At 47.1% G+C, this 27,446-nt stretch overlaps 1 protein-coding gene across 3 annotated transcripts; it reads left to right on the top strand.

Moving 5' to 3' along the window:
* The first annotated feature begins 33 nt into the window (after positions 1-33).
* LOC146287520 (dynein axonemal heavy chain 8-like) lies at positions 34-27,446 on the top strand. 3 transcript variants are annotated; one of them, XM_084699887.1, is made up of 93 exons: positions 34-171; positions 552-710; positions 808-942; positions 1,070-1,154; positions 1,266-1,417; positions 1,525-1,714; positions 1,845-2,008; positions 2,131-2,307; positions 2,402-2,515; positions 2,598-2,705; positions 2,796-2,897; positions 2,997-3,143; positions 3,237-3,434; positions 3,539-3,615; positions 3,734-3,833; positions 3,924-4,043; positions 4,140-4,275; positions 5,089-5,276; positions 5,562-5,642; positions 5,760-5,876; positions 5,973-6,092; positions 6,184-6,325; positions 6,427-6,530; positions 6,603-6,709; positions 6,813-6,903; positions 7,004-7,133; positions 7,276-7,445; positions 7,565-7,691; positions 7,791-8,026; positions 8,108-8,212; positions 8,291-8,404; positions 8,581-8,643; positions 8,737-8,837; positions 8,958-9,095; positions 9,186-9,426; positions 9,532-9,731; positions 9,855-10,008; positions 10,120-10,283; positions 10,442-10,544; positions 10,634-10,738; positions 10,867-11,028; positions 11,163-11,387; positions 11,465-11,637; positions 11,725-11,903; positions 12,196-12,383; positions 12,472-12,558; positions 12,642-12,749; positions 12,873-13,007; positions 13,093-13,254; positions 13,360-13,606; positions 13,753-13,994; positions 14,093-14,233; positions 14,381-14,612; positions 14,729-14,871; positions 14,956-15,090; positions 15,371-15,493; positions 15,591-15,804; positions 16,507-16,616; positions 16,732-16,895; positions 16,991-17,183; positions 17,276-17,398; positions 17,616-17,746; positions 17,864-18,017; positions 18,097-18,261; positions 18,595-18,821; positions 18,939-19,057; positions 19,183-19,286; positions 19,357-19,533; positions 19,648-19,815; positions 19,916-20,131; positions 20,236-20,373; positions 20,449-20,576; positions 20,840-21,011; positions 21,125-21,280; positions 21,388-21,543; positions 21,618-21,800; positions 21,884-21,989; positions 22,288-22,540; positions 22,656-22,846; positions 22,931-23,052; positions 23,146-23,264; positions 23,426-23,628; positions 23,719-23,792; positions 23,874-24,026; positions 24,464-24,619; positions 24,714-24,830; positions 24,917-25,018; positions 25,137-25,297; positions 25,381-25,537; positions 25,801-25,953; positions 26,042-26,231; positions 26,694-26,815; positions 27,009-27,446. In XM_084699887.1, the coding sequence occupies exons 2-93, from the start codon at positions 558-560 to the stop codon at positions 27,294-27,296; spliced, it is 13,806 nt and encodes a 4,601-aa protein (XP_084556013.1). In that variant the 5' UTR covers positions 34-171; positions 552-557; the 3' UTR covers positions 27,297-27,446. The 3 variants fall into 3 exon arrangements, with proteins under 3 accessions (XP_084556013.1, XP_084556014.1, XP_084556015.1); XM_084699888.1 differs by lacking the exon at positions 14,093-14,233; XM_084699889.1 differs by lacking the exons at positions 34-171; positions 552-710; positions 808-942; ... (13 more) ...; positions 4,140-4,275; positions 5,089-5,276 and adding an exon at positions 5,371-5,378.

The raw sequence follows: 27,446 nt of genomic DNA, 5'->3' as shown, positions 1-27,446 counted from the left end.
GTCACTAAATTATCTTGATTTCTGTAAGCCTATAGCTGACGAGAAAATGAACAAAAAGTGAGATTTATAATTTACGAAAACTTACAAACGAGCGAAATAAATATGAGCAATGTCGCCAGATGGAACACCAACCGTAAACTCTGAATAAAAAGGAACATTTAATCTAGCAAGGTAACTGGTAAGAGTTAGTTTAGCTACTGGAGCTAGTGCTAGCTAGCTAGGTGGTTTAACCGATCGCCGTTTAGTACTAGCTCTTCATGGTGCTAAATCTACTCTAGCCGAGTTTTCTCACTAGCTAGCAAATATTTAGTAGCTGTAAAGTAGAGCTAGCTAACCTAGTCTAACTAGCGTAGTGCTACAGTACGTTTACAGTATTGTTCAAACTGCCTATACATACTGTAGCCTAGCTAACTACTGTTATCGTAAGTAGCCTACCACGGTCATATGCATATTTGCCAGATTAGTAGACAACCTAAGATAACAGTGTTAGCTAAGTGTTTATTACTAATATTACTGTAATAGCTATTATCAATAAACTACTGGGTATTCAGGTAACAATGAATAATCCAGAAAGCACAGCTGACTCCAGCCGTATGGCGGACACCATTGAGGAAGGTGAATTTCGAGGAGCAGTTGGTCGAAGGGCAAGCAAGTTCCGTCGGTCCGGCAGCAACGTTCAGGCTGTGCAGGAGACAATGAAGGAGAAGCAGGTCACTACTGTCTAGATGTCATTCATTGGCTCGCCAGTGCTTTATCAACACATTTGGTGAGAACATTCAGAAAGACACTGACTGTCTGCCCTTTTAGGCCAGGTACAAGGAAGCGAGAGAGATTAGGAGGAAACAGATTACCGTTGGGCACAAGTACATCTTTGAGGTTCTGTCCGACAGGCTTTCCCTTGAGCTATCTGCAGTGGAGGACTTTATGTTGGACGCTCCGTCTGTGAGTTGTCACTTTATGTCAAGCGTTTGAGACTTATGCTGGAACATCAGCTCCCTTCCTTTATCCAAATTATATATTGTATTTTCACGAAGTGGGGGTTCGAAAACTGACGTTGATTTCTTGACAGTTTGCCCAATTTGATGAGTTCTTTGCCAAAGGTGGACGTAAGACTATTGCATTTGTGTACCAGGAGACTGAGGTCCCAGGAATAGGTGAATTAATCATCACTCACAATCATGACTTTTAACTTAATTAATGTCACTCATTGCCCAAAAGTTACCTCTTTATCATCTACCTAAATTGACAGCTGAATTACATTTCAGAATGCGGACGCACTTTCCCTGGAACTGCAAAAGGAGCCAAGCTAATGAGACTGTTTGTGGCCAATTTGTCAGAAGTATGTCTTAAAGGGTTGTGCCTTTTTTTTGTGCGAACTAAAGTGGACACGCCCGTCAACCCAAAGAGCATACATGAGGTGAGATTCTGTTAAAGGGACATTTCTCATTGAAGAAGCAGTTTATATTAAGTATGTGAGAGATGTGGAAAAGACAACCAGAAAAGTCATAACCCTTTGCTTTACAGGAGGTATTCTTTTCCATGCTTGATGCCACTGATGGTCTTCTAAAAGGCACCATGAATCTGTACTCAAAGATTTTATTGCCAGCTGTCAATGCAACAGAAAACTGGGGAGCATTAAATCAGTCTAAACATGGAGAAAAAGTTAAAGAAAACTTCAAAGACACCATCACCCGCTATGTTAGTTTCCTTGATGGTAAGAGAGAAGTCTAAATTGTAATCATAAGCCTATTTACAGTATTGTCATTAGGTTAGATAAATATAATGACAGTGGATATGTTATGTAAACGTATGTCGTCTGCTATTACTGCTATGATACACTTCAGGAATCCAAGTAAGCATGGAAGGCACTGTTGAGCTGAAGCCAGCTGAAGGTGTAGACTTCTCCAGGCTGGTGTCCTTTGAAGACATTAAGACAGCAGCTGCAGATAATGACGTGGTTCATCAACTGGAAGGAGTGTTGATGATGTGGTACAAACAGATTGAACAGGTACATATTGTAGTGTGTCACATGCTTGCATTGATATATTTTAAACCCACTTCTACTTAAAAGTCTAATATATTCTATGATTGTGTTGTACCTTGTAAGACAGCCTTTTCTGTGTTCTCCAGGTCCTCACAGAAAGCGACCAGATGAGGAAAGAGGCTGATGCTTCTGGACCACTGACTGAGTTAGAGCACTGGAAGAGGATGTCAGCCAAGTTCAACTCAATCATTGAGCATATCAAGGGCCCGGAGTGCAAGGCAGTGGTGAACGTGCTCAATATCAACCGCTCCAAAATGCTGAAGGTGACTGCTGTAAAGCCATTGTCAAGCGATATAATGAATGTCTAAGATAACAAAAAAACAACTTTTATTGGCAAATCTTTCTTCAATAATGCAGACATGGAAGGAGCTGGATGTCAGGATAACAAATTGTGCAAACGAGGCCAAAGATAACGTGAAATTCCTGTATACCCTGGAAAAAGTCTGCCAACCTCTCTACAACTGTGATCCGGTATATTTTAAGATGAATTCTGGTTGTACACTAATTTGAGCCTTGATTTGTTTGTGTGTAATGCGTGCATGTGCTTTTTCAGGTCACCATGGCCAAGAGCATTCCGAACCTTATCAATGCCATTCGAATGATTCACAGTGTTTCACAATATTACAATACATCCGAGAGAATGACTTCACTCTTCATCAAAGTATGTTTTCCTGTGAGGCTATCGACAACTTGGGGACTGAGTTTTAATTCATGGGAAGTGTTTATCAAATGTGGATGTAAACTGTGCCAGGTGACAAATCAGATGGTGACAGCATGCAGAGCCTATATTACTGACAAGGGGTCCTGTCGAGTATGGGACCAGGACACACAGGGCATCATCAACAAGATACAGGTGACTGGGTAAACATGTTCATCACACAACAGTCAAGCACAACATGAAAATCATCCAGTGCTTTGAACAGATAGTCTGTCTTTTCTCTGGTGTCTCTAGGACTGTATCAGCTTGTATGGGGAGTATCAGACATGCTTCCACCAGACAAGGAGACAGACCATGGGGAGGCCTGGGGAAAAGCCTTTCCAAGTGTCTGAGATGTACATATTTGGCAAGTTTGAAGGGTTTTGCAAAAGACTGGAAAAGGTGTGTATCGTTCTTGTGCTATCTTTCAACATTGTAAATTCCATCACGCTATTTTGATCCTGAGGGTATTTTACTCACTTCTTCTTTGTCTAGATAACCCAAATGATTACAGCAGTGAAGACATTCTCTGTTCTTGGAGTATCAACCATTGAAGGGATCGATACCCTGGCTGGGAAGTTCCAGAACATGTACTTAACCATGAAGAAGAAGCAGTATGATATCTTGGCTCCGAGGAAAGCCGAGTTTGAAGTGGACTTTGCTGAATTCATGACTCAGATGAATAACCTTGAGGTTGGTTTTTCAGATACTACTCGTTTGAAAAAAATATGTTTGAATTGGTGTGTGACTTAAATTAAAAGCTTATTACTGATAATGATTTACATTCTCTCCATTAGAACCAGCTACAGATTTTCATGAATTCCTGTTTCTCCAAAATCCTATCTTCTCAGCAAGCCCTTGGTCTCCTTCAGAGGTGTGGAGCACCAGCTGCAACCATTTAAAATGTTAATTAAGATTTAAGTGGCTCATTAATGAACGGTCAGTCCAACACTCTGTGATATCAGGCAAATTAATAGTTTTAATATCCACAGATTTCAGAAGCTGAACATGCCCTGTTTACAAGCAGAAACCTCCAACACAGTGGGCCTTATCTTTCAGCACTATGTCTCAGAGCTGGAGTATGTGAAGAAGGTCTGTTCACTAACAGTTTGCAATTCAAGTTGCAGAGTTGCATGTGTCTAACCTCTGTATAACTGTGGATCTAAAACTTGGCACCTATAGCTCTACCAGACACACAGAGAGGACCCTCCGTTAGCCAGGAACATGCCTCCAGTAGCTGGTAGGATTGTTTGGGTCAAGCAGCTGTACAGGAGAATAGAGGAACCCATAGACTACATACAGGTAGGACTATGAGCTTAATTAGCTTTCAAACCTTAACATGTATGCTCACAAATTCACTCTGTAGGTTAACTTGAGGTGTAATCATGTTATCCATAGAAAAACTCAAACATCCTGTCTACCGCGGAGGGAAAGGAGGTGGTCAAGATGTTTAACCGCACTGCAGCAGTGTTTGTCGAGTTTGAGCTTCTTTACTACAGAGCCTGGATCAGGGAGGTCACACAACTCCAATATGGTAAGCCATCTGTGAAGAAAAATATTTTAGACATACTCTAAACCAATTAAGATGTGTGGTTTCTCTCTGCAAGCCGCACTACTTTTATCTGACATATATTATTATTATTATAGACTTGCACTACATCATACTCCTACAACATCCACCACTATCCTTTTATTTTTTACATCCTATTATTATTATAGACTTGCACTACATCATACTCCTACAACATCCACCACTATCCTTTTATTTTTTACATCCTATTGGGAAAAAAATATCACCAGAAGTCACTCTGAAAAGTCTCTATATCACGTGATGACCTCATGTTTTTTGTCAACCTGAAGATCAGAGATTCCCAAACTAGTGTACTGCTAGGGTAATACAGGTGGCCCGCCTAACCAATGAAAACTAAATTATGAATAAATGAAAATATTAATATTTACTGTTAGTACATGATTAGAAAATTCATACTCATTTTAAAATGACATTTTGCCTTTAATTCATTGTGACCGAAACACCAATAGTTACGCTTGGCACGTTGACAAAAGACCAATTAATTTCCAACTTGCATATGCCCACTTCAATTCACTAGGCACACATCACTTCCTCATATTGCGTAAACCAAGTCAACAACTTCCGGTAGCTGGCAGTTACGTAAGTTATCTTGCACAAAATGCTGGTTTTAACGAGGAATTCGGGTTGTCTTCCCAAAATGACAATCAACTGTATGTACATAGGATTCTATGTTGCTGCCCTTCAAGCAAGAGGGAAAAGTTGAATACATTTTTAAAATGTCATATAGCAGCAAACTTTTACTTTCTTACATTACAGCTCTACAAGCTACGTTGTTAGTTCGCCACCCAAGCACTGGAAAACTACTTGTTAACTTTGATCCTAAAATCACTGAGATCATCCGAGAGACCAAGTGTATGCTGAAGATGGGCCTGGAGGTTCCTGACCAGGCCTTGAGAATGGTCAAGACGGAGCGCACCATCAAGTCCAACCGCCTCCGCTTAGAGGTCACATGACTCACATTATGACATGTTCAGGAATAGAGCCTCCGCTTGGAGGTCACATGACTCACATTATTACATGTTCAGGAATAGAGCCTCCGCTTAGAGGTCACATGACTCACATTATGACATGTTCAGGAATAGAGCCTCCGCTTGGAGGTCACATGACTCACATTATGACATGTTCAGGAATAGAGCCTCCGCTTGGAGGTCACATGACTCACATTATGACATGTTCAGGAATAGTACGCAGAGACAACCGTCCAATTTATTTGACTTCTTTCCTTCTAGACTATTCTTGCCCATTATGAGGAAACCTGTGAAAAGATACCTGCTTTCTTCTACAATATGATGGCATCCAAAATAAAAAATGTGAGATTGTACACATTTTCAAATGTGAAGCTGTTGAAACTTAATATTTAAACCCTCTCATTTGACTGTAGTTGTAGTATTGCTGCTTATCATGACTTGTGTTTCTATCTGGTTTAGGTGGAGTGCGTTCTTCGTCATGGGTTGGTTCTGTTAAACTGGTCATCTCTCATCCTAGACAACTTCTTCAAAAATGTTGATGTTGCTATGGCAGATCTGACCCAGGTGCTCCAAAAGGTAAAAATAAACATGGGTGAGAGATGTTGGAATGTAAAATAAACCCTATGTCAGATGGTTCTTCATTAGAGCGTGTGCCCTGGCCTGTTTCTGTAGGTGCGTGACATCTGTGACATGCATGTTGATGCTGCCCTTCAAGACATCTCAGAGACTGTTCTGCTGGATCTCCCAGAGGCCAGGTCCTCTTCGCTCAAAGACCTGGTCAGCATCAATGAGGTAGGAAATCACATCACACAAGGGTTTACTGTTTAACCACGTCAAAAAAGTCAATCTAGTGTCAGAAAATGTTTGTGTCCGTGCTTTTTAGAATAAGTCTGCAGAGTGGGCGAATACTTTAGACCGCAGAAGCGTACAAGTTGAGGAGGCAGTGAAGGAGCTGATTTGGACGTTCAAGCTGATCTATGAGTCCAAGAAAAACAAAAAAACTGGAGAGGAGCCAATTGTTACAGGTACTTTTTAAAAATAGTAAAAAGAAGACAAAAGTATGAATTGCACAACACTCCATGTTACATTCGTGTTTATGTTGACCTCTCCAAATTCTGCATTACAGAAAAGAAACGTGTTGCATTCTCAGAGGAAGTTGAGGCGTCGGCTGACGAGGATGGACTGAATTCAGACTCCCAGGAAGCTGACAAAGATGATGACTTTGAAAAGGCACGTCCTGATGCAAAGTACATGGAATGCTGACAGAAGAGGTTGGATCAATAACTCCTTTTATAATTTCAGGAGTGCAAAGAGATGTACACATGCTTCAGCTCCAAACTACTGGATGCATTGGTCAAAGCAACAAGATTATCTCTGGATACTTTGAAGAGAAGGATTTTTGTTACAACGTAAATATGAATGCTACTCTTATTGAGTAGTCTTTATATCAGGTAAATGTTTACTTAACCTTAGTGTTATGAAGTACTCATTATTTGTTTGAACATCCGTTAGGCTGTCTTCAAGAAAAGGCAGATTCACCTCAAAGTCAGATGAGCTGGTCAATTTCATCCAGTCTGAAGTACACCTTGCCATTCCTAATGTGGTAATGTCATTTTCCAACACAAGCTATTTTTAAGGAGACGAAGGTTTTAGGTGTACTGTCTTCTATCACTTTGTCAGAATCTTATTGGATCTGGTTCCAGGTTATGGTGCCCAGTCTGGATGACATCCAGCAGGCCATCATCCGGCTGGTGCACCTGATCCTAGAGGTCAGTCGAGGAGTAGCACGCTGGGGGCAGGAGCGCTATGTTGATGACAAGCCCTGTGCCAAATGTGAGGCCACTCAAAGCTCAGCATGCAAACCACATCTTCCACCTGCACAGATCAATGCTACCTAGAGGAGCACAGATCCAGGAACTGCTATCAGGAGATTTGTTTGGCACTGAAAACATCTTTTGTGTTTTTGTGGGCGTAGCCAAGTTGAAGAACTTCTACCAGAGTGTGGCTGAGCACAAAGACGTGTGCAAGCTAGTGGCCCTTCTGACGTCATCGGTCAACTCTCTGAGGAAACCAGCTAGTGATGTCCTGAAGCTGTTCCTCCCATTCAAGGTGATCTGGGCGGAGGACAGACAAGCCAAAGTCAAGGTGGGTCGGAGGGGCTTACTGATACACACTTGTTATTTCAGACACGTTGTTGTAGTGTCTGTTCTTCCATCATGCGGTACTTATAACTCATACAATTCTTAATTCTGGTAACTGAATAGGAATTTATGGACAGTGGCCCATACCTGACTCAGATCAAGTCTGAGATTCTGCACTACTTGTCTTTTGAACAAGAGATTGAGGATATCAAGGGGACAATTATTCTGGGATGCATTGAATTGTCAACAGGTAGGCCCACTGTGTTTGTTGCTACACTAGTGTTGTAGCTGTTGATTTCTAACAAATTTCATGAACATTGAATCATTTCATTCCCTGATTCCCTCGTAGCTCCGCTAAAAATGTCCCTGACAGTGGAGGCGAAGGCCTGGAAGAAGCTGCTGTGCAGATACCTGAACGAGGAATACAAGACCAAGATGATGGAGATCTCAGCGTTCACTACAGAGCACCTCAAAAAGCTCTCCAGACCCATTGCTGACCTGGAGGATGTCCGCTTCGCCATGGAAGCTCTGGCCCACATCAGGGACTCTGAGATCAAGATAGACATGACTCTGGGCCCCATCGAGGTATGAGCATAACCTGTATATCATGGTGCTCCCAGATTTGGACCTGCTGTCACATTGCTCTGTGTGTGTCTGTCTTCTCAGGAGGCCTATGGCATCCTGAATAGATTTGAAGTGGAGGTGACTAAAGAGGAGGCAGAAGGGGTGGATACTCTCAGATACTCCTTCATCAAACTGCAGTCCAAGGCGGTCAGTTGATTATAGGATCCTTTGGTGTGCTGTACACATATGACTGTGATATCAATGAATTCAACATTTGCTCTCCAGAGATCAGTGCAAGATGAGCTAGTTCGTGTTCAACCCAAGTTCAAGCAAAACATGTTGGAATCAGTCATTGTCTTCCAAAAGGATGTTACGTCATTTTCAGACCAGTATGAAAAGGTAAAGAGAGAGTTTCAAAATCATATTTCCGTAATAAACCATACCATATGTCATTTAGGGAGATGGGTACAGTGGTACATGAGTATTTAACTGCAGATCGAGATCCCCTGCAGCAAGTCCCTTTAGATAAGTGTCTGCTGAATAAGTACATGTTAATCTGTCATTACTCCTGGTAGGAAGGTCCAATGGTACCAGGGATTGCTCCTAAAGAGGCCAGTGCGAGGCTTCAGATCTCTCAGGTAGAGCCTGATGAGGCACATTGGCATTGTCATTTTTTAGGTATCTGAACAGACCTTATCAGCGTGGGTCACTTGTTTGGTTTTCATCCCCAGGCCAGATTTGATGACCTGTACAGGAAGTTTATCACATATTCCTCAGGAGAGCAGCTGTTTGGGTTGCCAGTCACTGATTACGAGACTCTGCAGCAAACTAAGTGAGAGGTCATACGAGTAAATATTTGGTGACTCATCCACTTACCTTGTTTGTAGCCATCTATTACCGGATGGGCTTTAAAAACAAAATGATGCTGGTCTGACTTTTGTCATCATCACAGGAAAGAGCTGGGCCTTCTGCAGAAGCTGTATGGCCTTTATGACACGGTGATGAACAACATCAGTGGGTACTACGACATCCTGTGGACAGAGGTGGACATTGAGAAGATTAATGCAGAGCTGTTAGAATTTCAGAACAGGTAATGTGGCTCTGTGCTCCTGCTGCGTACTGAAGACCTTACTGTGTTTCCTCTCCCGTTGAGATTTGAAGGCACATGTTTAACCTTTAGGTGTCGAAAGCTGCCCAAGGGTCTGAAGGACTGGAAGGCCTTCCAGGATCTAAAGAAGAGGATTGATGACTTCAGCGAGTCGTGCCCCCTGCTGGAGATGATGGCCAACAAGGCCATGAAGCAGAGGCACTGGGACCGCATCACTGGGCTGACGGGACACAAGTTTGAAGTGGATTCAGACACCTTCTCTCTGCAGAACATTATGGAAGCACCCCTGTTGAAGTACAAGGAGGACATTGAGGTAAGTAAGGTCTCACGCTGCAAAGTTTTCACGTTGCTAATAACACTTCAGTGGTTGTGTTACTCTGTCCGTAGTTCCCTCGTTGAAGCGCTGTTTGTGTTTCAGGATATCTGTATCTCAGCTGTGAAGGAGAAGGACATTGAAGCCAAGCTGTCTCAGGTGGTGGACGTGTGGTCCAGCCTGTCCCTCAGCTTCATGAACTTCAAGGGCCGAGGAGAGCTGATGCTGCGAGGCACCGACACAGCTGAGATTGTCACTGCCATGGAGGACAGCCTGATGCTGCTGGGCTCACTGCTCAGCAACAGGTAACAACACACACTCACACACTCACTGCAGAAGCAAGAAGGCCACTGACTGGGATCCAAACTGTTTTCAAACTGATTTAAACAGCAGTAGTTAAGAGTTGGTGCCATAACACTTTTACCCAGATATAATGCCCCCTTCAAGAAGGACATCCAGAACTGGGTCTTTAAGCTCTCCACCTCCTCTGACATCATTGAGCTGTGGCTCATTGTCCAGAACTTGTGGGTCTACCTGGAGGCAGTGTTTGTTGGAGGAGACATTGCCAAACAGCTACCACAAGTACAGCATCAGTCTTTATACATCTGTAATATATAAACAGTCACTACAGTGTTCATTAGGATAAATATGCACTCATCTCTTGAGATGCACTCTATTACGATTTCTCTTTAGGAAGCAAAGCGCTTTCAGAACATTGACAAAGCCTGGATCAAGATCATGCAGCGAGCTCATGAGATCCCCAATGTGGTGCAGTGCTGTGTGGGAGATGAAACCATGGGCCAGCTCCTGCCGTACCTCCAGGAGCAACTGGAGCTCTGTCAGAAGTCTCTCACAGGGTCAGTCCTCACTAACACACTCCCTCTTCATTCAGTACCATGGCAACTTAGAAAGACAGTCAATCGAACCAAACAGTATTAAGCTGCATATGCCATCTTTTAAACACAAATGACGAGGCTATTTTTCCTGATAACTACAACATTGTCTGCATCAACAGGTACTTGGAGAAAAAGAGGCTTCAGTTCCCCAGGTTCTTCTTTGTGTCTGATCCGTCTCTTCTGGAGATCCTTGGACAGGCCAGTGATTCACACACCATTCAGGTATGAATGACCCCTCACATCCTACATCCTCAATATTCATCTTTATGATAATAATTAAAACAAATATATTGATAAGTGAAACATTTCAGCCTCACCTCCTCGGAGTGTTTGACAATGTCAACGAAGTTGAATTCCATGTCAAAGACTACGACAAGATAATAGCTGTAGTTTCCCAAGAGGGAGAAAAAGTGCCGGTATGTAGCATCCTTTTTATTTGACTAACATAGCAGCATCTCCAACTATCCTTAGACTGCCTGTGCGCGCGCGCATGTGTGTGTGTGTGTGTGTGTGTGTGTGTGTGTGTGTGTGTGTGTGTGTGTAGCTGGACCACCCTGTGATGGCCAGGGGGCCGGTGGAGCTGTGGTTGGGGGAGCTGCAGCAACAGCAGCAGTCCTCCCTGCACTCTGTCATCAAAGCAGCCGACATCCAGATCAACGACACCGGCTTCCAGCTCCTCACCTTCCTCAACCAGTTCCAAGCACAGGTGGGGGTAGCAGCTCAAAGGGCCATCCTACTACCACTCAAACCAAACATGGTTTGGGAGTTAAAATGGGTTGAATAGTCCATAGAGAAGTGAAAGTGAGTGACAGAATGCGCGTGCTGTGTTTGTGTGGTCAGGTGGGCCTGCTGGGGATCCAGATGCTGTGGACACGAGACTCAGAAGAAGCGCTGCGCAACGCCAAAGATGACAAGAAGATCATGCCTCTCATGAACCAGAAGTTCCTTGATCTGCTCAACATGCTCATTTCACAGACCACACATGACCTGACCAAGTTTGACCGGGTCAAGTTTGAGACTCTGGTCACCATCCATGTGCATCAGAGGGACATCTTTGACGACTTGGTGAGACACTGGAAAACCAGACAACCATTTGGAGTCATGTCGTTCTCCACTCATATTTTTGATTGCTTGCTCCTCAGGTAAAGATGCACGTCAGATCCACCAGTGACTTTGAGTGGCTGAAGCAGAGCAGGTTTTACTTCAAGGAGGATGTGGATCACGTCCTCGTGTCCATTACTGATGTCGACTTCGTATATCAGAACGAGTTCCTGGGCTGCACAGATCGTTTGGTCATCACCCCTCTCACTGACAGGTAAGGGGAGCAGGTGATGGGAGAGGTAGATGAGCGTTCTGTGAAGCAGGCTGAAGACGCTGCCCCTGTGTGCTCCATGCTGCCCAGGTGCTACATCACGCTGTCTCAGGCTCTGGGCATGAGCATGGGGGGGGCCCCAGCAGGGCCCGCAGGGACGGGCAAGACCGAGACCACCAAGGACATGGGCCGCTGTCTGGGGAAGTACGTGGTGGTCTTCAACTGCTCCGACCAGATGGACTTCAGAGGACTGGGCAGGATTTATAAAGGTTGATAACTAACTAAGCTCCACTTTAATGCAGATGGCTTTGAGAGGTCTTTATTGGCTAGTTGTTCTTTACTTTGAAGAAACCGTGCCTGTGGGTTAGTCATTTATTCTCTTGAGCTTTAGTCCCTCCCAGCCACTTGCAGTTATGTTGGATTGATACACTAGTCCATACAAGTAATGGCAAAAAAACTACTCAAAAAAAAAAGCTCTTAAAATGTATTGAAAAGGTATTGACTTTAACTTCAGGCTTCCTGCGTACACTGTGACTAGGAATGCTGTGTGTTTGCTTTCAGGACTTGCCCAGTCAGGGTCGTGGGGTTGCTTTGATGAGTTCAACAGGATCGACCTTCCTGTGCTGTCCGTAGCTGCTCAGCAGATCTACGTCGTCTTGTCATCCCGCAAGGAGCAAAAACGGAACTTCATCTTCACTGATGGGGACCTTGTGGACCTCAACCCAGAGTTTGGGCTCTTCATTACCATGGTGAGAGGGAGACCACAGAACGTATGCTACAAACAGCTGTGTAACCCAGACAACACTCTGAAGGGTCCAGCTAACCTCCCTTGTTTAGAACCCTGGCTACGCTGGTCGCCAGGAGCTCCCTGAGAACCTGAAGGTCCAGTTCAGGACTGTGTCCATGATGGTGCCTGACCGACAGGTAGGCTCCCACACACCCTCTATGTGGATGAACCCACTCCTTCAGCACTCGGGGTCAGCACTGTGTCCACCATCTTCTCCCAGATCATCATGAGAGTCAAACTGGCCAGCTGTGGCTTTATTGAGAACGTCGTCCTGGCTCAGAAGTTTTTTGTCCTCTACAAACTGTGTGAGGAGCAACTGACTAAACAGGTGAGCAGTTGTGCTGCTGTCGCCCTCACTAAACTCACTGACCTCACCACCTCCCTAACCTCAGCAGAACAGCCATTCACCATCATGTTGAGCCACGTTGACTGTTGTCCGTTCTTGCGCCAGGTCCATTATGATTTTGGTCTGAGGAACATCCTGTCAGTTCTGAGAACTCTGGGTGCTAATAAGAGAGCGCGTCCGGCCGACACTGAGTCCAGCACCGTCATGAGAGTGCTCCGGGACATGAACCTCTCCAAACTGGTAGGACAACAGGACTCTGGGTCTAGTGTGGACCTCCCTGCTAGGTCAAGCACCAGCGGCAGCTTGTGGGCTCTGTGTGTTCCAGGTGGACGAGGACGAGCCTCTGTTCCTGAGCCTCATCAGTGACCTGTTCCCTGGGATCCAGCTGGACGGCAGCACCTACGCCGACCTGCAGGTGGCTGTGGAGAACCAGGTGCAGCTGGCTGGCATAGTCAACCACCCACCTTGGAACCTGAAGCTCGTCCAGGTGCCTCTGAAACACCACTCACCCCTCATTAGTATTTGATCTATTCGTAGACCTTTACAAGTTTAAGCAGTAGTATTGATATATTTTGTATGTGTGTGCTTCCAGCTGTATGAGTCGTCACGTGTGCGCCACGGGCTGATGACACTAGGACCCAGCGGCGCAGGGAAGACGGTGGTCATCAACACCCTGATGCGTGCTCTGACAGAGTGTGGACTTCCTCACAGGGAGATGCGTATGAACCCCAAGGCCATCACTGCCCCGCAGATGTTTGGGCGTCTTGACGCAGCCACTAATGACTGGACCGACGGCATCTTCTCCACTCTGTGGAGGAAGACCCTGAAAGCTAAGAAGGGTACGCCATGTACACCCATATCTTTAACTGGTTGGAGATCAGCTCCATTGACAGATGTTCATCTCATTTAGCTACACATAAAGGTAGGTCATTGACCTAGGTAATTGACCTCTACATTGCAGCTGACTTGTGTTTAATCTTTTCAGGGGAGTTCATTTGGATTGTGCTCGACGGCCCTGTAGATGCCATCTGGATAGAGAACCTCAACTCTGTGTTAGACGACAATAAGACTCTGACCCTGGCTAACGGGGACCGGATCGTCATGTCTCCCGTGTGTAAGCTGGTGTTTGAGGTGCACAACATGGACAATGCCTCCCCAGCCACAGTGTCCAGAGTGGGCATGGTGTTCATGAGCTCCTCTGCTCTCAGCTGGAGGCCCATCCTTCAGGTAGGGAGGCTGCTCTGGTCTATACACGGTCTGGGAACCAATACAGTATAGGATCTTCTTCTTTGTTGTTCATGCCTGTTTCCTGCCTGGTCTAATAGGGATGGGCTAACAAACGCAGTGCTCAGGAGGCTGACAACATCATGACTTTGTACGACAAGATATTTGAGGATGCTTACGTGTTTATGAATCAAAGTCTAAAACCTAAAATGGACTTTTTGGAGTGCAATTACATCATGCAGGCATGTTTGAGACTCACATCTCAATCCCCCCCCACACACACACACACACACACACACACACACACACACAGCTGGACGCAGTACACACACCAGCTGACAGTGTTAAGTCCCCCCTGCCAGCCTCCTTCTTCCTGTGTGTTGTGCTAGTCGGTGAACCTGCTGGAGGGTCTGATCCCCACCAAGGAGGCCGGGGGCCTGCTGAGCCCCATGCAGCTGGAGCGCCTGTTCGTCTTCTCCCTCATGTGGAGCCTGGGGGCCCTGCTGGAGCTGGAGGACCGGGAGAAGCTGGAGGCCTTCCTCAGGGCTCACAAGAGCCAAGTCAGCCTGCCCAAAACACTGGAGGGACAGACCATCTTTGAGTACATGGTTAACCCACAGGGTAACTTCTAATACCTGTAACTTTTCCATGCTCATCTTTTCACAGTAGGACATGGATACTGAGCTGCCATGCTGGTAGGCTTGGATCTGTTGATAAAACAGACTTTTCTATTTCAGGTGAATGGGACCATTGGGATAACTATGTGGTAGAGTACATCTATCCTACTGACTGTGTGCCAGACTATGCCTCCATTCTTGTGCCTAACGTGGATAACACCAGAACCAGTTTCCTGTTGGAGACGATTGCAAAACAACGCAAGGTACCCTTTGTTCTTAAGAAGTCACGTCTACTTTAATTAGTGGTTCTTGTGAGTCTTCACTGAGGTCTGTATGGATTTGAACAGGCTGTGCTGCTCATCGGCGAACAAGGAACTGCAAAGACAGTGATGATAAAAGGCTACACAAAGAAATATGACCCTGAAACAGACCTCTCAAAGTCACTTAACTTCTCCTCCGCGACTGAGCCTACCATGTTCCAGGTATGAGAGGGTTACGTGAGGCCTGCTTATTGTCCCTCTACAGCCTCTGTTGAGTTACATTTAGTCATTTAGCAGACGCTCTTATCCAGTGCGACTGTAAGTACAGGGACATTCCCCCCGAGGCAAGTAGGGTGAAGTGCCTTGCCCAAGGACACAACGTCATTTGGCATGGCCGTGAATTGATCCAATAACCTTCTGATCAATAGCCCGAATCCCTAACCGCTCAGCCATCCGACTCCCTAGTTGTGATGAGCGTTGTTGTCGATATATTTTGTCCCAGCGCACAGTGGAGAGCTACATTGAGAAGAGAATGGGCAGTACTTACGGCCCTCCAGGAGGGCGCAGGATGACCATCTTCATAGATGACATCAACATGCCTGTTGTGAACGCGTGGGGAGACCAGGTATAGGAGCCACAAGCATATCTGGCCTTCTGGCCGCTTAACAGGAGCAGGAATGGTAAATGGAGTATTCTAACTGACCATGTTGTACGATGCACAGATCACCAATGAGATAGTCCGTCAGATGATGGAGATGACTGGGATGTACAGTCTAGACAAACCTGGGGACTTCACCACCATAGTGGACCTGCAGATGCTGGCGGCTATGATTCACCCTGGGGGTGGGAGGAACGATATCCCCCAGAGACTAAAGAGACAGTTTTCTGTCTTTAACTGCACTCTGCCCTCCAACACATCCATCGACAAGATCTTTGGTACGTTTTCATATAACATGCATACGACCAAAGTTTTTCCGGGACGTGAAAAAAATGTCAGTACAGTTTGGGATGGTTAATTTAGCTCTTAAGGGAAAAAGTTCAGTCCTCATCAGGTACTCATCAATGATGCAAACCTATTTTGAAAAGAATTTGGAAATATTTTGTCATTTCTTTCAAAACGTATTTTTCAAAGTTTTCAAAACTGGAAATATTTTAAAAACATTTTTGTATAAAATAATTTTCACCTTTCGAAACTTGGGTTTGGGGGTTGTGTGGCCCCTCACTGTGCCACAAATAGGGTTTGGTGATTGGGGTGGATTTTAATGTGGAGTTAGGGGGCGCTGGTGAGGTGAGTGTAGGGGCATGGAGGGAGCTGTATAAGGGGCATGGAGGGAGCTGTATAAGGGGCATGGAGGGGGCTGTATAAGGGGCATGGAGGGAGCTGTATAAGGGGCATGGAGGGAGCTGTATAAGGGGCATGCAGGGAGCTGTATAAGGGGCATGGAGGGAGCTGTATAAGGGGCATGGAGGGAGCTGTATAAGGGGCTTGGTTGGTGGTGGGCGCACATTGAAATTCAGACATTGATTTGAGCCCCACGACTGTATGGATGACTTAAAAAGTGTTGAAAAGAACCCCTGCTTTTGATGAGTGTATTGAAGTATCTTACTGAAAAACATGATTAATAATCGTTCCTACAGGCGTCATGGGCGGTGGGTATTTCCATGAATGCAGAGAATTCAAGCCTGAGGTTTCTGAGATGGTCAAGTATCTTGTGTCTGCTGGCAGGATTCTGTGGCAGTGGACCAAGGTACTTACTTTCCATGAATCCCATTTATGACCCTTTAGAAAAGATTCCGTCCTTATGTACAGTTCATGGCACTAAATCTAAAATCACAATCATTTTCTAACTTGTGAACTCGCAGGTCAAAATGCTGCCCACACCATCCAAGTTCCACTACGTGTTTAACTTGAGAGACTTATCTAGAATCTGGCAGGGCATGCTCAACATCCGAGCAGAGGAGTGTGAGGATGTCCACACGCTCCTGGCTCTGTTCAAGAGTGAATGCACCAGGGTGATCGCAGATAGGTACCTCAATCACATCCCAGTCACAAAGTACGAGTTCATACTCCTATTAATAGTAAACCAGTTTTTTTTCAGCTGTAGGTTTCTTTGTGTTGCAGGTTTGTGTGCCATGAGGATAAGAGCTGGTTTGAGAAGGGAATCAGCAGGGTGATCCAGGAGCATGTGGACCCCAGCCTGGGGGCAGAGCTCCATGGAGATCCTTACTTTGTGGACTTCCTGAGAGAAGCCCCAGAACCCACTGGAGAGGAAAACGAGGACTCCAACTTTGATGCTCCTAAAATTTACGAGCTGGTGAACACAAGTTGTAGTCAGAAATGGAAAGTTACGTTCTGTCTTTAACCACTCATTCAGCATCATAACCACACTGTGATGTCCTCTCTCAGATCCCCGGCTTTGACTTCCTTAGTGACAAGCTCATGACGTACCAGACCCAGTACAACGAAGCAGTCCGAGGAGCCAGCTTAGACCTGGTGTTCTTCACCGACGCCATGACCCACCTCATCAAGGTCTCTGCTCCTGCCTCACCTCCAGCACCCCTGTCTGGGTCTGGTCTCTGCTCCTGCCTCACCTCCAGCACCCCTGTCTGGGTCTGGTCTCTGCTCCTGCCTCACCTCCAGCACCCCTGTCTGGGTCTGGTCTCTGCTCCTGCCTCACCTCCAGCACCCCTGTCTGGATCTGGACACACGTCCAATTCTTTTCTTGTCTGTTGCTTTTTCCACACAGATCTCGCGTATCATCCGGACAGACTGTGGGAATGCTCTGCTGGTGGGGGTGGGAGGGTCAGGGAAGCAGAGTCTCACCCGACTGGCTTCCTTCATTGCTGGATACAGCATATTTCAAATCACTCTGACCAGGTAAACAACATGAAATAGGACTTGGGCTGGACTTATTTTACAGTTATCTTCATTAAGGCTCATAATAGGTGGACAGAGTGATCAACAGGGGCCATGTCTGTTGGGTTTCTACTCTAGAACATATAATATCAGCAACCTGATGGATGACCTGAAGCTACTGTACAGAACAGCAGGAGCTGATGGGAAAGGCATCACCTTCGTATTCACAGACAACGAAATCAAGGATGAGGCCTTCCTTGAGTACCTCAACAACGTGCTGTCATCTGGGGAGGTAAGGGCGCTCAGGACCCATCTAAGACATGAAAGAAGGCCGCTTTCAACGTTCTTCTTCCACTGTGGTTTGAATGCAGGTGTCCAACCTGTTTGCTCGGGATGAGCTGGATGAGATCACCCAGAACCTGATCAATGTCATGAAGAAGGAGCAGCCTCGTATACCGCCAACCTTCGATAACTTGTACGACTACTTCATCTCCCGGGCGAGGAAGAACCTGCACGTGGTGCTGTGCTTCTCGCCGGTATGACTGACTGTGTGTTGACCACCATTACTACCACGCTCCTATAATATGGATTGAGAATCGCAAGATGACATGCTAAATACTACTGATAGCAAATCGCAATAGTAAATGCAATGTATTTTTGGGATGCTAAAAACTGTATCAGGCTGGTAAATCTAGGCTTTTCATCTACCGGATGCCTTGGCTGCTAATCCAAAAAGTTACTTTTGGACCCTGTCTCTCTCTTTACCTTGCTGACTGTGACATATGATGGTCAAACTGTATTGACGTGCAACACAGTGGGAACTCCTCTCCACAGTACCAGCTCATCTCCTCCCTTCTCCTCCTTGGCAGGTTGGGGAGAAATTCCGCTCCCGCTCTCTGAAGTTCCCAGGGCTGATATCCGGCTGCACCATGGACTGGTTCACTCCCTGGCCCAGTGAGGCCCTGGTGGCCGTGTCCAACTACTTCCTGTCTGAGTTCCACATGGTGTGCTCTGCAGAGGTCAAGGCTGGCGTGGTGCAGACCATGGGGGTGTACCACGACAAGGTGTCCCAAGCCTGCGACAGCTACTTTGAGAGGTATGGAGGAGAAATGCATCCAATTATGCATCTTTGCACCTGTGAAAATGTGTGTGATATTGTGTCTATGACGGATACTAGTTAACCTTCAGCCTTGTTTTCCTTTGTTTCCTCCAGGTTCAGAAGAAGAACTCACGTCACTCCTAAATCATACTTGTCCTTCATTAATGGATACAAAACAGTTTACTCAGAGAAGCACAACTACATTGACAACCTGGCTGAGCGCATGAACATAGGTAAGGACATGCAGGAACATTACCAGTCAAGCTTCACTGAACAAGAGCAGAAACTCTGTGAGGAACTTTAGGAGTAAGATTATTCTTGCTAGATGTCAGTGTTGTGAGTACATGTGGGATCGCAGGTTTGTCTAAGTTGATGGAGGCCAGTGAGTCTGTAGCACAACTGTCCAAAGACCTGGTGCTGAAGGAGAAAGAGCTGGCTGTCGCCTCAATCAAAGCAGACAAGGTAAGCAGTCTGAGCTCAGTCATCACATCCAAACTGCCAGGACCACTCCTGAACTGTTCTCTAAACTCAGGTGCTGGCAGAGGTGACAGTAAGTGCTGCGGCAGCCTCCATTGTGAAAAATGAGGTCCAGATTGTGAAAGATAGAGCCCTCAAAATAGTGGAGGGAATAGAATCGGAGAAGGCCTACGCAGAGGTCAAACTGCAGGCTGCTAAACCAGCTCTAGCGGAGGCAGAGGCTGCTTTGAATGTGAGTCTGTCATCACGCTCAGGATCCTCCACACACACTGGTCACCAAACCCTGGCAAAACATCATCCCTGCAAGCTGTTCATATTGTGACCCGCGTGTTCCCCATCTCCACAGACCATCAAGGCTGCTGACATTGCCACTGTGAGGAAGCTGGCCAAACCGCCCCATCTAATCATGAGGATTATGGACTGTGCCGTCCTGCTGTTCCAGAAGAAGCTGGACACCATAACTATGGACCCAGAGAGGCCTTGTCACAAGCCCTCATGGACAGAGGCCCTCAAGGCAAGACAGTCACTGCACTCCCCCCGTTAGTTACCTCCTGTTCACCCTGTTTGCATACCACGCTGCTTCCTCAGGTTGATTTTCAGTGTGTGTGATTCAGCTTATGGGTGCCAGTGGCTTCATGGCCTCCCTCCAGCAGTTCCCCAAGGACAACATCAACGAGGAGATGGTGGAACTTCTGCAGCCCTACTTCCGTATGGAGGACTACACCTTTGAAAATGCCAAGAAAGTGTGCGGTAATGTAGCCGGCCTGCTGTCCTGGACCAAGGCTATGGGCACTTTCTTTGGCATCAACAAGGAAGTACTTCCACTCAAGGTGAAGGGCCGGTTACACCTCAGTATAGAATAAGAAGATGACATTGCATGCGTTGGTGATATTATAAAAGCTCAGTGAAACACAGTTTGTGTGTGTGCGAACAGGCTAACCTGATCATCCAGGAGGGCAGGCTGACGTTAGCCAATGCTGAGCTGGCCTCGGCTCAGTCTCAGCTGGATGAAAAGCAGGCCGAGCTGGACTTGGTGCAGGCCAAGTTTGACGCTGCCATGAAAGAAAAACAGGTGAGGTTTCCTTTGCTTAAGGAAGTGATGTTATTCAAGTGCTGTGCGTACTACTCTGCAGCTTGTGCTTTTCAGGACTTGCTGGACGATGCTGAATCGTGCAGGAAAAAGATGCAGGCAGCCTCCACTCTTATCGATGGGCTGAGTGGAGAGAAAGTTCGCTGGACTCAGCAGAGCAAAGAGTTTAAATCCCAGATCAACAGGCAGGTCACAGATAAACAGCATTTCACAAAGAGAAATGTAATATGGCTTAAAAGTAAATAAAAACAATTATATATATATTCTGGAACATGACACGTTTCTAAGGAAATGCCCTTAAATAGCGCATGTAACCATTTTACAGTATAACGTTGATATTGCAGTCGATATTCTGTAATAGTTTTCTATACATGCAGGATGTTTTGTCATGCGATATGGTTCTCTGAGAGGTGTCCACATTGTGGCCTGTCTTGTGGTCTCTGCTCAGACTGGTGGGGGATGTCCTGCAGCTGACCGGCTTCCTGTCCTACTGTGGACCCTTCAACCAGAACTTCCGCAACATGCTGTTAAAGGACATCTGGGAATCGGAGCTCCGCAAGCGGCAGATCCCCTTTTCAGAAAACCTCAATGTCATCTCCATGCTGGTGGACCCTCCCACTGTAAGAGCCAGCACAAGGGCTCCCTGTTTGATTTACTGTGCTGCTCCCTGGGATTTCACACAACCTTAGCTTGTCATGGTAGATCAACATACTCAAGTACTGTTTGTTGACAGATAAGTGAATGGAACCTGCAAGGATTACCTGGAGATGATTTATCGGTGCAGAATGGCATCATAGTCACCAAAGCCACCAGATTCCCCCTGCTCATGGACCCTCAGACCCAGGGCAAGGCTTGGATCAAGCAGAAAGAAAAAGTCAACAATCTGCAGGCAGGCCTCTTGTGTTCCACCCAGCTGGGACACTAGTTTGCTAACTGAACACTACACACAAAGTGATTGAGTGTCCTCAGTCAGTCATGAGCGGGGTGTGTTGCCAGGTCACATCCCTGAACCACAAGATGTTCCGTACCCACCTGGAGGACAGCTTGTCTCAGGGACGGCCCCTGCTCATAGAGGACATCCGCGAGGAGCTGGACCCTGCTCTGGACAACGTGCTGGAGAAGAATTTCATCAAGTCTGGCTCCACCTTCAAGGTACACACTCCTAACATAGCTTGTCTTGTTGTGGAAACAAAGATCCTGTTCCAGCCAGCTGTGGTTGGTTTTAGGTGAAAGTGGGAGACAAAGAGACGGATGTGATGAAGGGCTTCCGGCTCTACATCACCACCAAGCTTCCTAACCCTGCATACACACCAGAGGTCAGCGCCAAGACCTCCATCATCGACTTCACCGTCACCATGAAGGGTCTGGAGAACCAGCTGCTGGGCAGGGTCATCCTCACCGAGAAATACGTCAGTCTCGTCTCTTAGCAACACTGTCACACCCACCAAGAAGACAGCCTGGTGCCAGCCTCATGTATGTGTCCATGTTAAAGGAGCTGGAGGCAGAGAGAGTGAAGCTGATGGAGGACGTCACAGCCAATAAGAGGAAGATGAAGGAGCTGGAGGACAACCTGCTGTACAAGCTCAGCTCTACCAAGGGTGGGAACTGGCCTGTTGAAACGTGTTTCTGCTCCTTTTCTGCTGTATTGGATGAGGCAGTTAGCTAGTGAGAGACAGGAATGGCAAAGTGGACAGAGGGGTAGACATGCAGTGATTGGCTGGAACAGAACCTGGTCCTCTGTGGTTAGGTCTTAGCCTGCTTGGTACACTCACCCTGAGCTACCAGGATCACCCTGATGAACACAGACAGTTTTCTATTTGTAGCTCTGAAACACTGTAATAACCTAGTGTCAGTGTTAAACAATTTACCCGTGTGTGTGCGCGTGTGCCCTTGAAGGTTCCCTGGTTGACGATGAGTCTATGATCGGGATCCTGAGCGTGACCAAGCTGACGGCGGCGGAGGTGAGTGAGAAGCTGCACGTGGCAGCAGAGACGGAGGTGAAGATCACCCTGGCTTCAGAGGAGTACCGCCCCGCCGCCTCGCGAGGCAGCACCCTCTACTTCCTCATCACAGAGATGAGCATGGTCAACGTCATGTACCAGACCTCCCTGGCTCAGTTCCTGAAGATCTTCGATCTGTCCATGGCCAAGTATGACACTCACCTCCCCCAGCTAGTCAGCAGCTTCCTTCGTTCTGTGACTAAAATACTTTACTTTTCTTTCCTTTTTTTTAAATCCCTTTTTGGATGTGTTTTGTTGTGTTAGGTCAGAGAAATCTCCCCTGACTCAGAAGCGCATTGGCAACATCATTGAATACCTGACCTACCAGGTGTTCAAGTACTCAGTCCGAGGCCTGTATGAACCCCACCAGTTCATCTTCACTCTCCTGCTGGCTCTCAAGATCGACTTACAAAAGGGCAACGTCAAGCACAACGAGTTCCAAATCCTCATTAAAGGTACAATCCAAATTATATAAACGGTATGAAAGTAAACCAGTGTTTTTGCAATACAGGAAGTATACTTGACTTTTGTGTTTTCAGGGGGGGCTGCCTTAAATCTGAAGTCTTCTCCCGCTAAGCCGTTCCGCTGGATCCTGGATCTGACCTGGCTGAACTTGGTGGAACTCAGCAAACTACCCCAGTTCACTGAAATCATGAACCAGGTCTGTAAAAAATTCAAATGAGGTTCCACTATGTCATCCTAATAAGCTCCTTGGAGGACACATGGCATCCTTGTCACCATATTGATTCCACAGGTTTCTCGCAATGAGAAGTGTTGGAAGATGTGGTTTGACATGGACTCCCCAGAAGAGGGCGTGATCCCCGACGGATACAACGACTCTCTGGACATCTTCCACAAGCTGCTGCTGATCAGGTGACCTTCCACCAGCTGCTACTGATCACGTGACCTTCCACCAGCTGCTACTGATCACGTGACCTTCCACCAGCTGCTACTGATCACGTGACCTTTCACCAGCAGGTGGACAGTGCTCCATGTCAACTCAGTCATCTTACAGACCAGGTTCTCTCTCACAGGTCCTGGTGCCCGGACCGCACCATCTCCCAGGCCCGGAAGTACGTAGGAGACTCGATGGGCATGAGGTTTGCTGATCCTGTCATCCTGAACCTGGAGCACACCTGGGAGGAGAGTGACACACGCACCCCTCTCATCTGTTTCCTGTCCATGGGCTCAGATCCAACCAACCAGATCGATGCTCTGGCCAAGAAGCTCAGACTGGGTGAGCCCTGCTCCCATGACCTCCTCCCATTCTGTCACATGCAGGATCCACATGTTCAACTGTGTGACCTCCTGCCTGTGTGTGGTTCAGAGTGTAGAGCTATATCCATGGGACAGGGGCAGGAGGTGCATGCTAGGAAGCTCATCCAGATGTCAATAGCACAGGTAAGAGCCCCCAGCCACCACCTGTCTGCAGGCACACAGCAAGAAGCAGGTCAAGTGGACATGTTTCTATCCTGTACACAGGGTGGCTGGGTCCTACTTCAGAATTGCCATTTGGGTCTTGAGTTCATGGACGAGCTGCTTGAGACCATCACTGTGACGGAGACCATGAACCAAAGCTTCAGAGTGTGGATCACCACTGAGCCCCACGAACGCTTCTCCATCACGCTGCTACAGGTTAGTCCCAGAAGCTCCTCCATCCTGATGCTACAGGTTAGTCCCAGAAGCTCCTCCATCCTGATGCTACAGGTTAGTCCCAGAAGCTCCTCCATCCTGATGCTACAGGTTAGTCCCAGAAGCTCCTCCATCCTGATGCTACAGGTTAGTCCCAGAAGCTCCTCCATCCTGATGCTACAGGTTAGTCCCAGAAGCTCCTCCATCCTGATGCTACAGGTTAGTCCCAGAAGCTCCTCCATCCTGATGCTACAGGTTAGTCCCAGAAGCTCCTCCATCCTGATGCTACAGGTTAGTCCCAGAAGCTCCTCCATCCTGATGCTACAGGTTAGTCCCAGAAGCTCCTCCATCCTGATGCTACAGGTTAGTCCCAGAAGCTCCTCCATCAGGCTGCGGCTGTGCTTCTGTCAGATCTGCTGACCCTCTCTGCTTGTTTCCAGTCTTCCATCAAGTTCACCAACGATCCGCCACAGGGCGTGCGAGCTGGCTTGAAGCGCACGTTTGCTGGGATCTCTCAGGATCAGCTGGACGTCAGCAGCCTGCGCATGTGGAAGCCCATGCTGTACAACGTGGCCTTCCTGCACACCGTCGTACAGGTGCTGCTCCCCCACAGGTCATGTGATCAGCACTCACACCTGCTGGGAATAGGTCCCACAGGTCATGTGATCTAGCTTTCATTCACCCTTTTAGGAACGGAGGAAGTTTGGGCCGCTGGGATGGAACATTCCATACGAGTTCAACTCTGCTGACTTCACTGCCAGTGTCCAGTTTGTTCAGAACCACTTAGACGAATGCACCCCCAAGAAGGTGTGTGGTCTAAATAGTCTGAGGTTATGAGGCATTTGTTTCCCCTCACTGATCCCCACATTAATGTGACATGTCCCCTGATGCAGGGTGTGTCGTGGGTGACAGTGCGTTACATGCTAGGAGAGGTGCAGTATGGAGGAAGGGTTACTGACGACTATGACAAACGACTGCTCAATTGCTTCTCACGGGTAATGTCATCAACCTGATGCGATTGTATAAATTCCTGGATTGGGTCTACGATGTGCAGTAGATGGAAACCTCAGGTAATGCTCACAGGTTTCCACTGGGTGAAAACTGTACCCACAGGTGTGGTTCCATGACAAGATCTTTGAGCCAACGTTCTGCTTCTACTCTGGGTATAAAGTCCCGGTGTGTAAGACCGTAGAGCAGTACATGGAGTACATCCAGACCCTACCTGCAACAGACTCACCCCAGGTGTTCGGCCTGCACCCCAATGCTGACATCACGTGAGTCCCAGGAGACTTCCAGCCATGGTCCTTAACGTGGTGTGTAGCTGGTACAGTGACCAGGCTCTGTGTGTGTGTGTCAGGTACCAGACCAACACCTCGGCCAACGTGCTGGAGACCATCACCAACATCCAGCCCAAGGAGAGCGGAGGAGGAGCCGGGGAGACCAGAGAATCCATCGTGTACAGGCTGGCCGATGAGATGCTGCAGAAGCTTCCTCCTAACTACGTCCCTCACGAGGTCCCGTAACCACGCCTCCACTGCACATGTGCAGAGATCACTACGCCTCCACCGCACATGCTCAGAGATCACCACGCCTCCACCGCACATGCTCAGAGATCACCACGCCTCCACCGCACATGCTCAGAGATCACCACGCCTCCACCGCACATGCTCAGAGATAACCACGCCTCCACCGCACATGCTCAGATGGCCGGTCCAGGTCCAACCACAAGTGTCTGTTCACCATGCTCTGTATGTTGTGATGTTGTTGTGTGGTGCAGGTGAAAGCCAGACTGCTGAAGATGGGAGCCCTGAGCTCCATGAACATCTTCCTCCGGCAGGAGGTAGACCGGATGCAGAGGATCATTGGCGCGGTGCGCACCAGCCTGGTCGACCTCAAGCTCGCCATCGAAGGCACCATCATCATGAGTGAGGTCAGCAGCAAGATTTTTGGCCTTTATCATAGAACTGATGAGTAGATTTAAGTGATTATTTTGACCTTGAGTGTTTTTTTCATTTCAGAACCTCCGTGATGCTCTGGACAACATGTTTGACGCCCGTGTTCCTAACCTGTGGAAGAAAATCTCCTGGGAATCCTCCACAATTGGTTTCTGGTTCACTGAGCTGCTGGAGAGGAACTCCCAGTTCTACAGCTGGGTGTTCGATGGAAGACCCAAAACCTTCTGGATGACTGGCTTCTTCAACCCACAGGGTGGGTGATTGAACCTCCCAGTTCTGCATTTTACATTTCCAGGGGTTGTTATCAACGGATTCAGATCAAAATGCCAGGGACACAAATGGATACGACCAACCAGAGCAATGAAACATGATCTTGGTTGTTTATGAAAAAGCCTCTACGTCTGTCCTCTGTTCAGTCACCGTATGAAACCCTGTATCAGATTAAGGGTTGTGATTGGCAGGGCTCACCATGCTGGAGGGGAATCTGTTTCAAGGGTAGGTGTCCAGACCAATCTGCCAGATCAAATAAACATGAGCTGACAGATTGGTCTGGTTCCCAGGCGATGGGTAACATGGAATTTTATTGACTTAACATAATGCCATTGGATATCTTAGCATGTTCTTTGCTCTATAATATCAGTTTTATGACAGTCCATTTAATTAAAGTAATGTCAAACTTCACGTGAATCCATGTTTGTCCTTTTTATGATATCAGGGTTCTTGACTGCTATGAGGCAGGAGGTGACCAGGGCCCATAAGGGCTGGGCTCTGGACACAGTCACCCTGCACAACGAGGTGCTGAAGCAGAGCCGAGAGGAGATCACCGCCCCGCCCGCTGTACGCTCACTGTCTTAACCAGCAAATACAGGAACAAACACTGCTGCTTCTTATTGTAACCCTCAAGATAGAAACACACACACGGGTGCCTGTGCTCATCTTCATTAGTGTTCAGCTTGAGCTCTGGACAGGCACCATAGCAGAATGAGTGGATATCTTGGAGCTGGTTGAAGTTGTCCCCTGTGTTCCTCAGGAGGGGGTGTTTGTGTATGGCCTGTTCCTGGACGGGGCAGGCTGGGACCGGAGGAACAGCCGTCTGATCGAGTCCACGCCAAAGGTCCTGTTCACCCCGCTGCCCGTCATCCACATGTTTGCCATCAACTCCACGGCCCCCAAGGACCCCAAGCTGTACATCTGCCCCGTGTACAAGAAGCCCCGACGCACAGACCTCACCTACATCACAGGGGTGGTGATAAAGACAGTCCAGTCACCAGACCACTGGATCCTGCGTGGGGTGGCCTTGCTTTGTGACATCAAATGATGGGACACTTGCTCTGTCCTTCTGGTTACATATTTCAGTCACCTACTAACTGTTAATCCATTAAGAACTATGCATGTCTTTCTGAACATATGACTTCAGAGTGTTACCTTTTTGATGTTATTTGAAATAAATAACAATAATACAAATACA

Source organism: Hypomesus nipponensis, chromosome 6, assembly GCF_054491055.1.
Source record: "Hypomesus nipponensis isolate SF chromosome 6, ASM5449105v1, whole genome shotgun sequence".
In the NCBI taxonomy this organism is placed as follows: domain Eukaryota; kingdom Metazoa; phylum Chordata; class Actinopteri; order Osmeriformes; family Osmeridae; genus Hypomesus; species Hypomesus nipponensis.
This window is presented reverse-complemented; position numbering and strand designations above follow the sequence as displayed.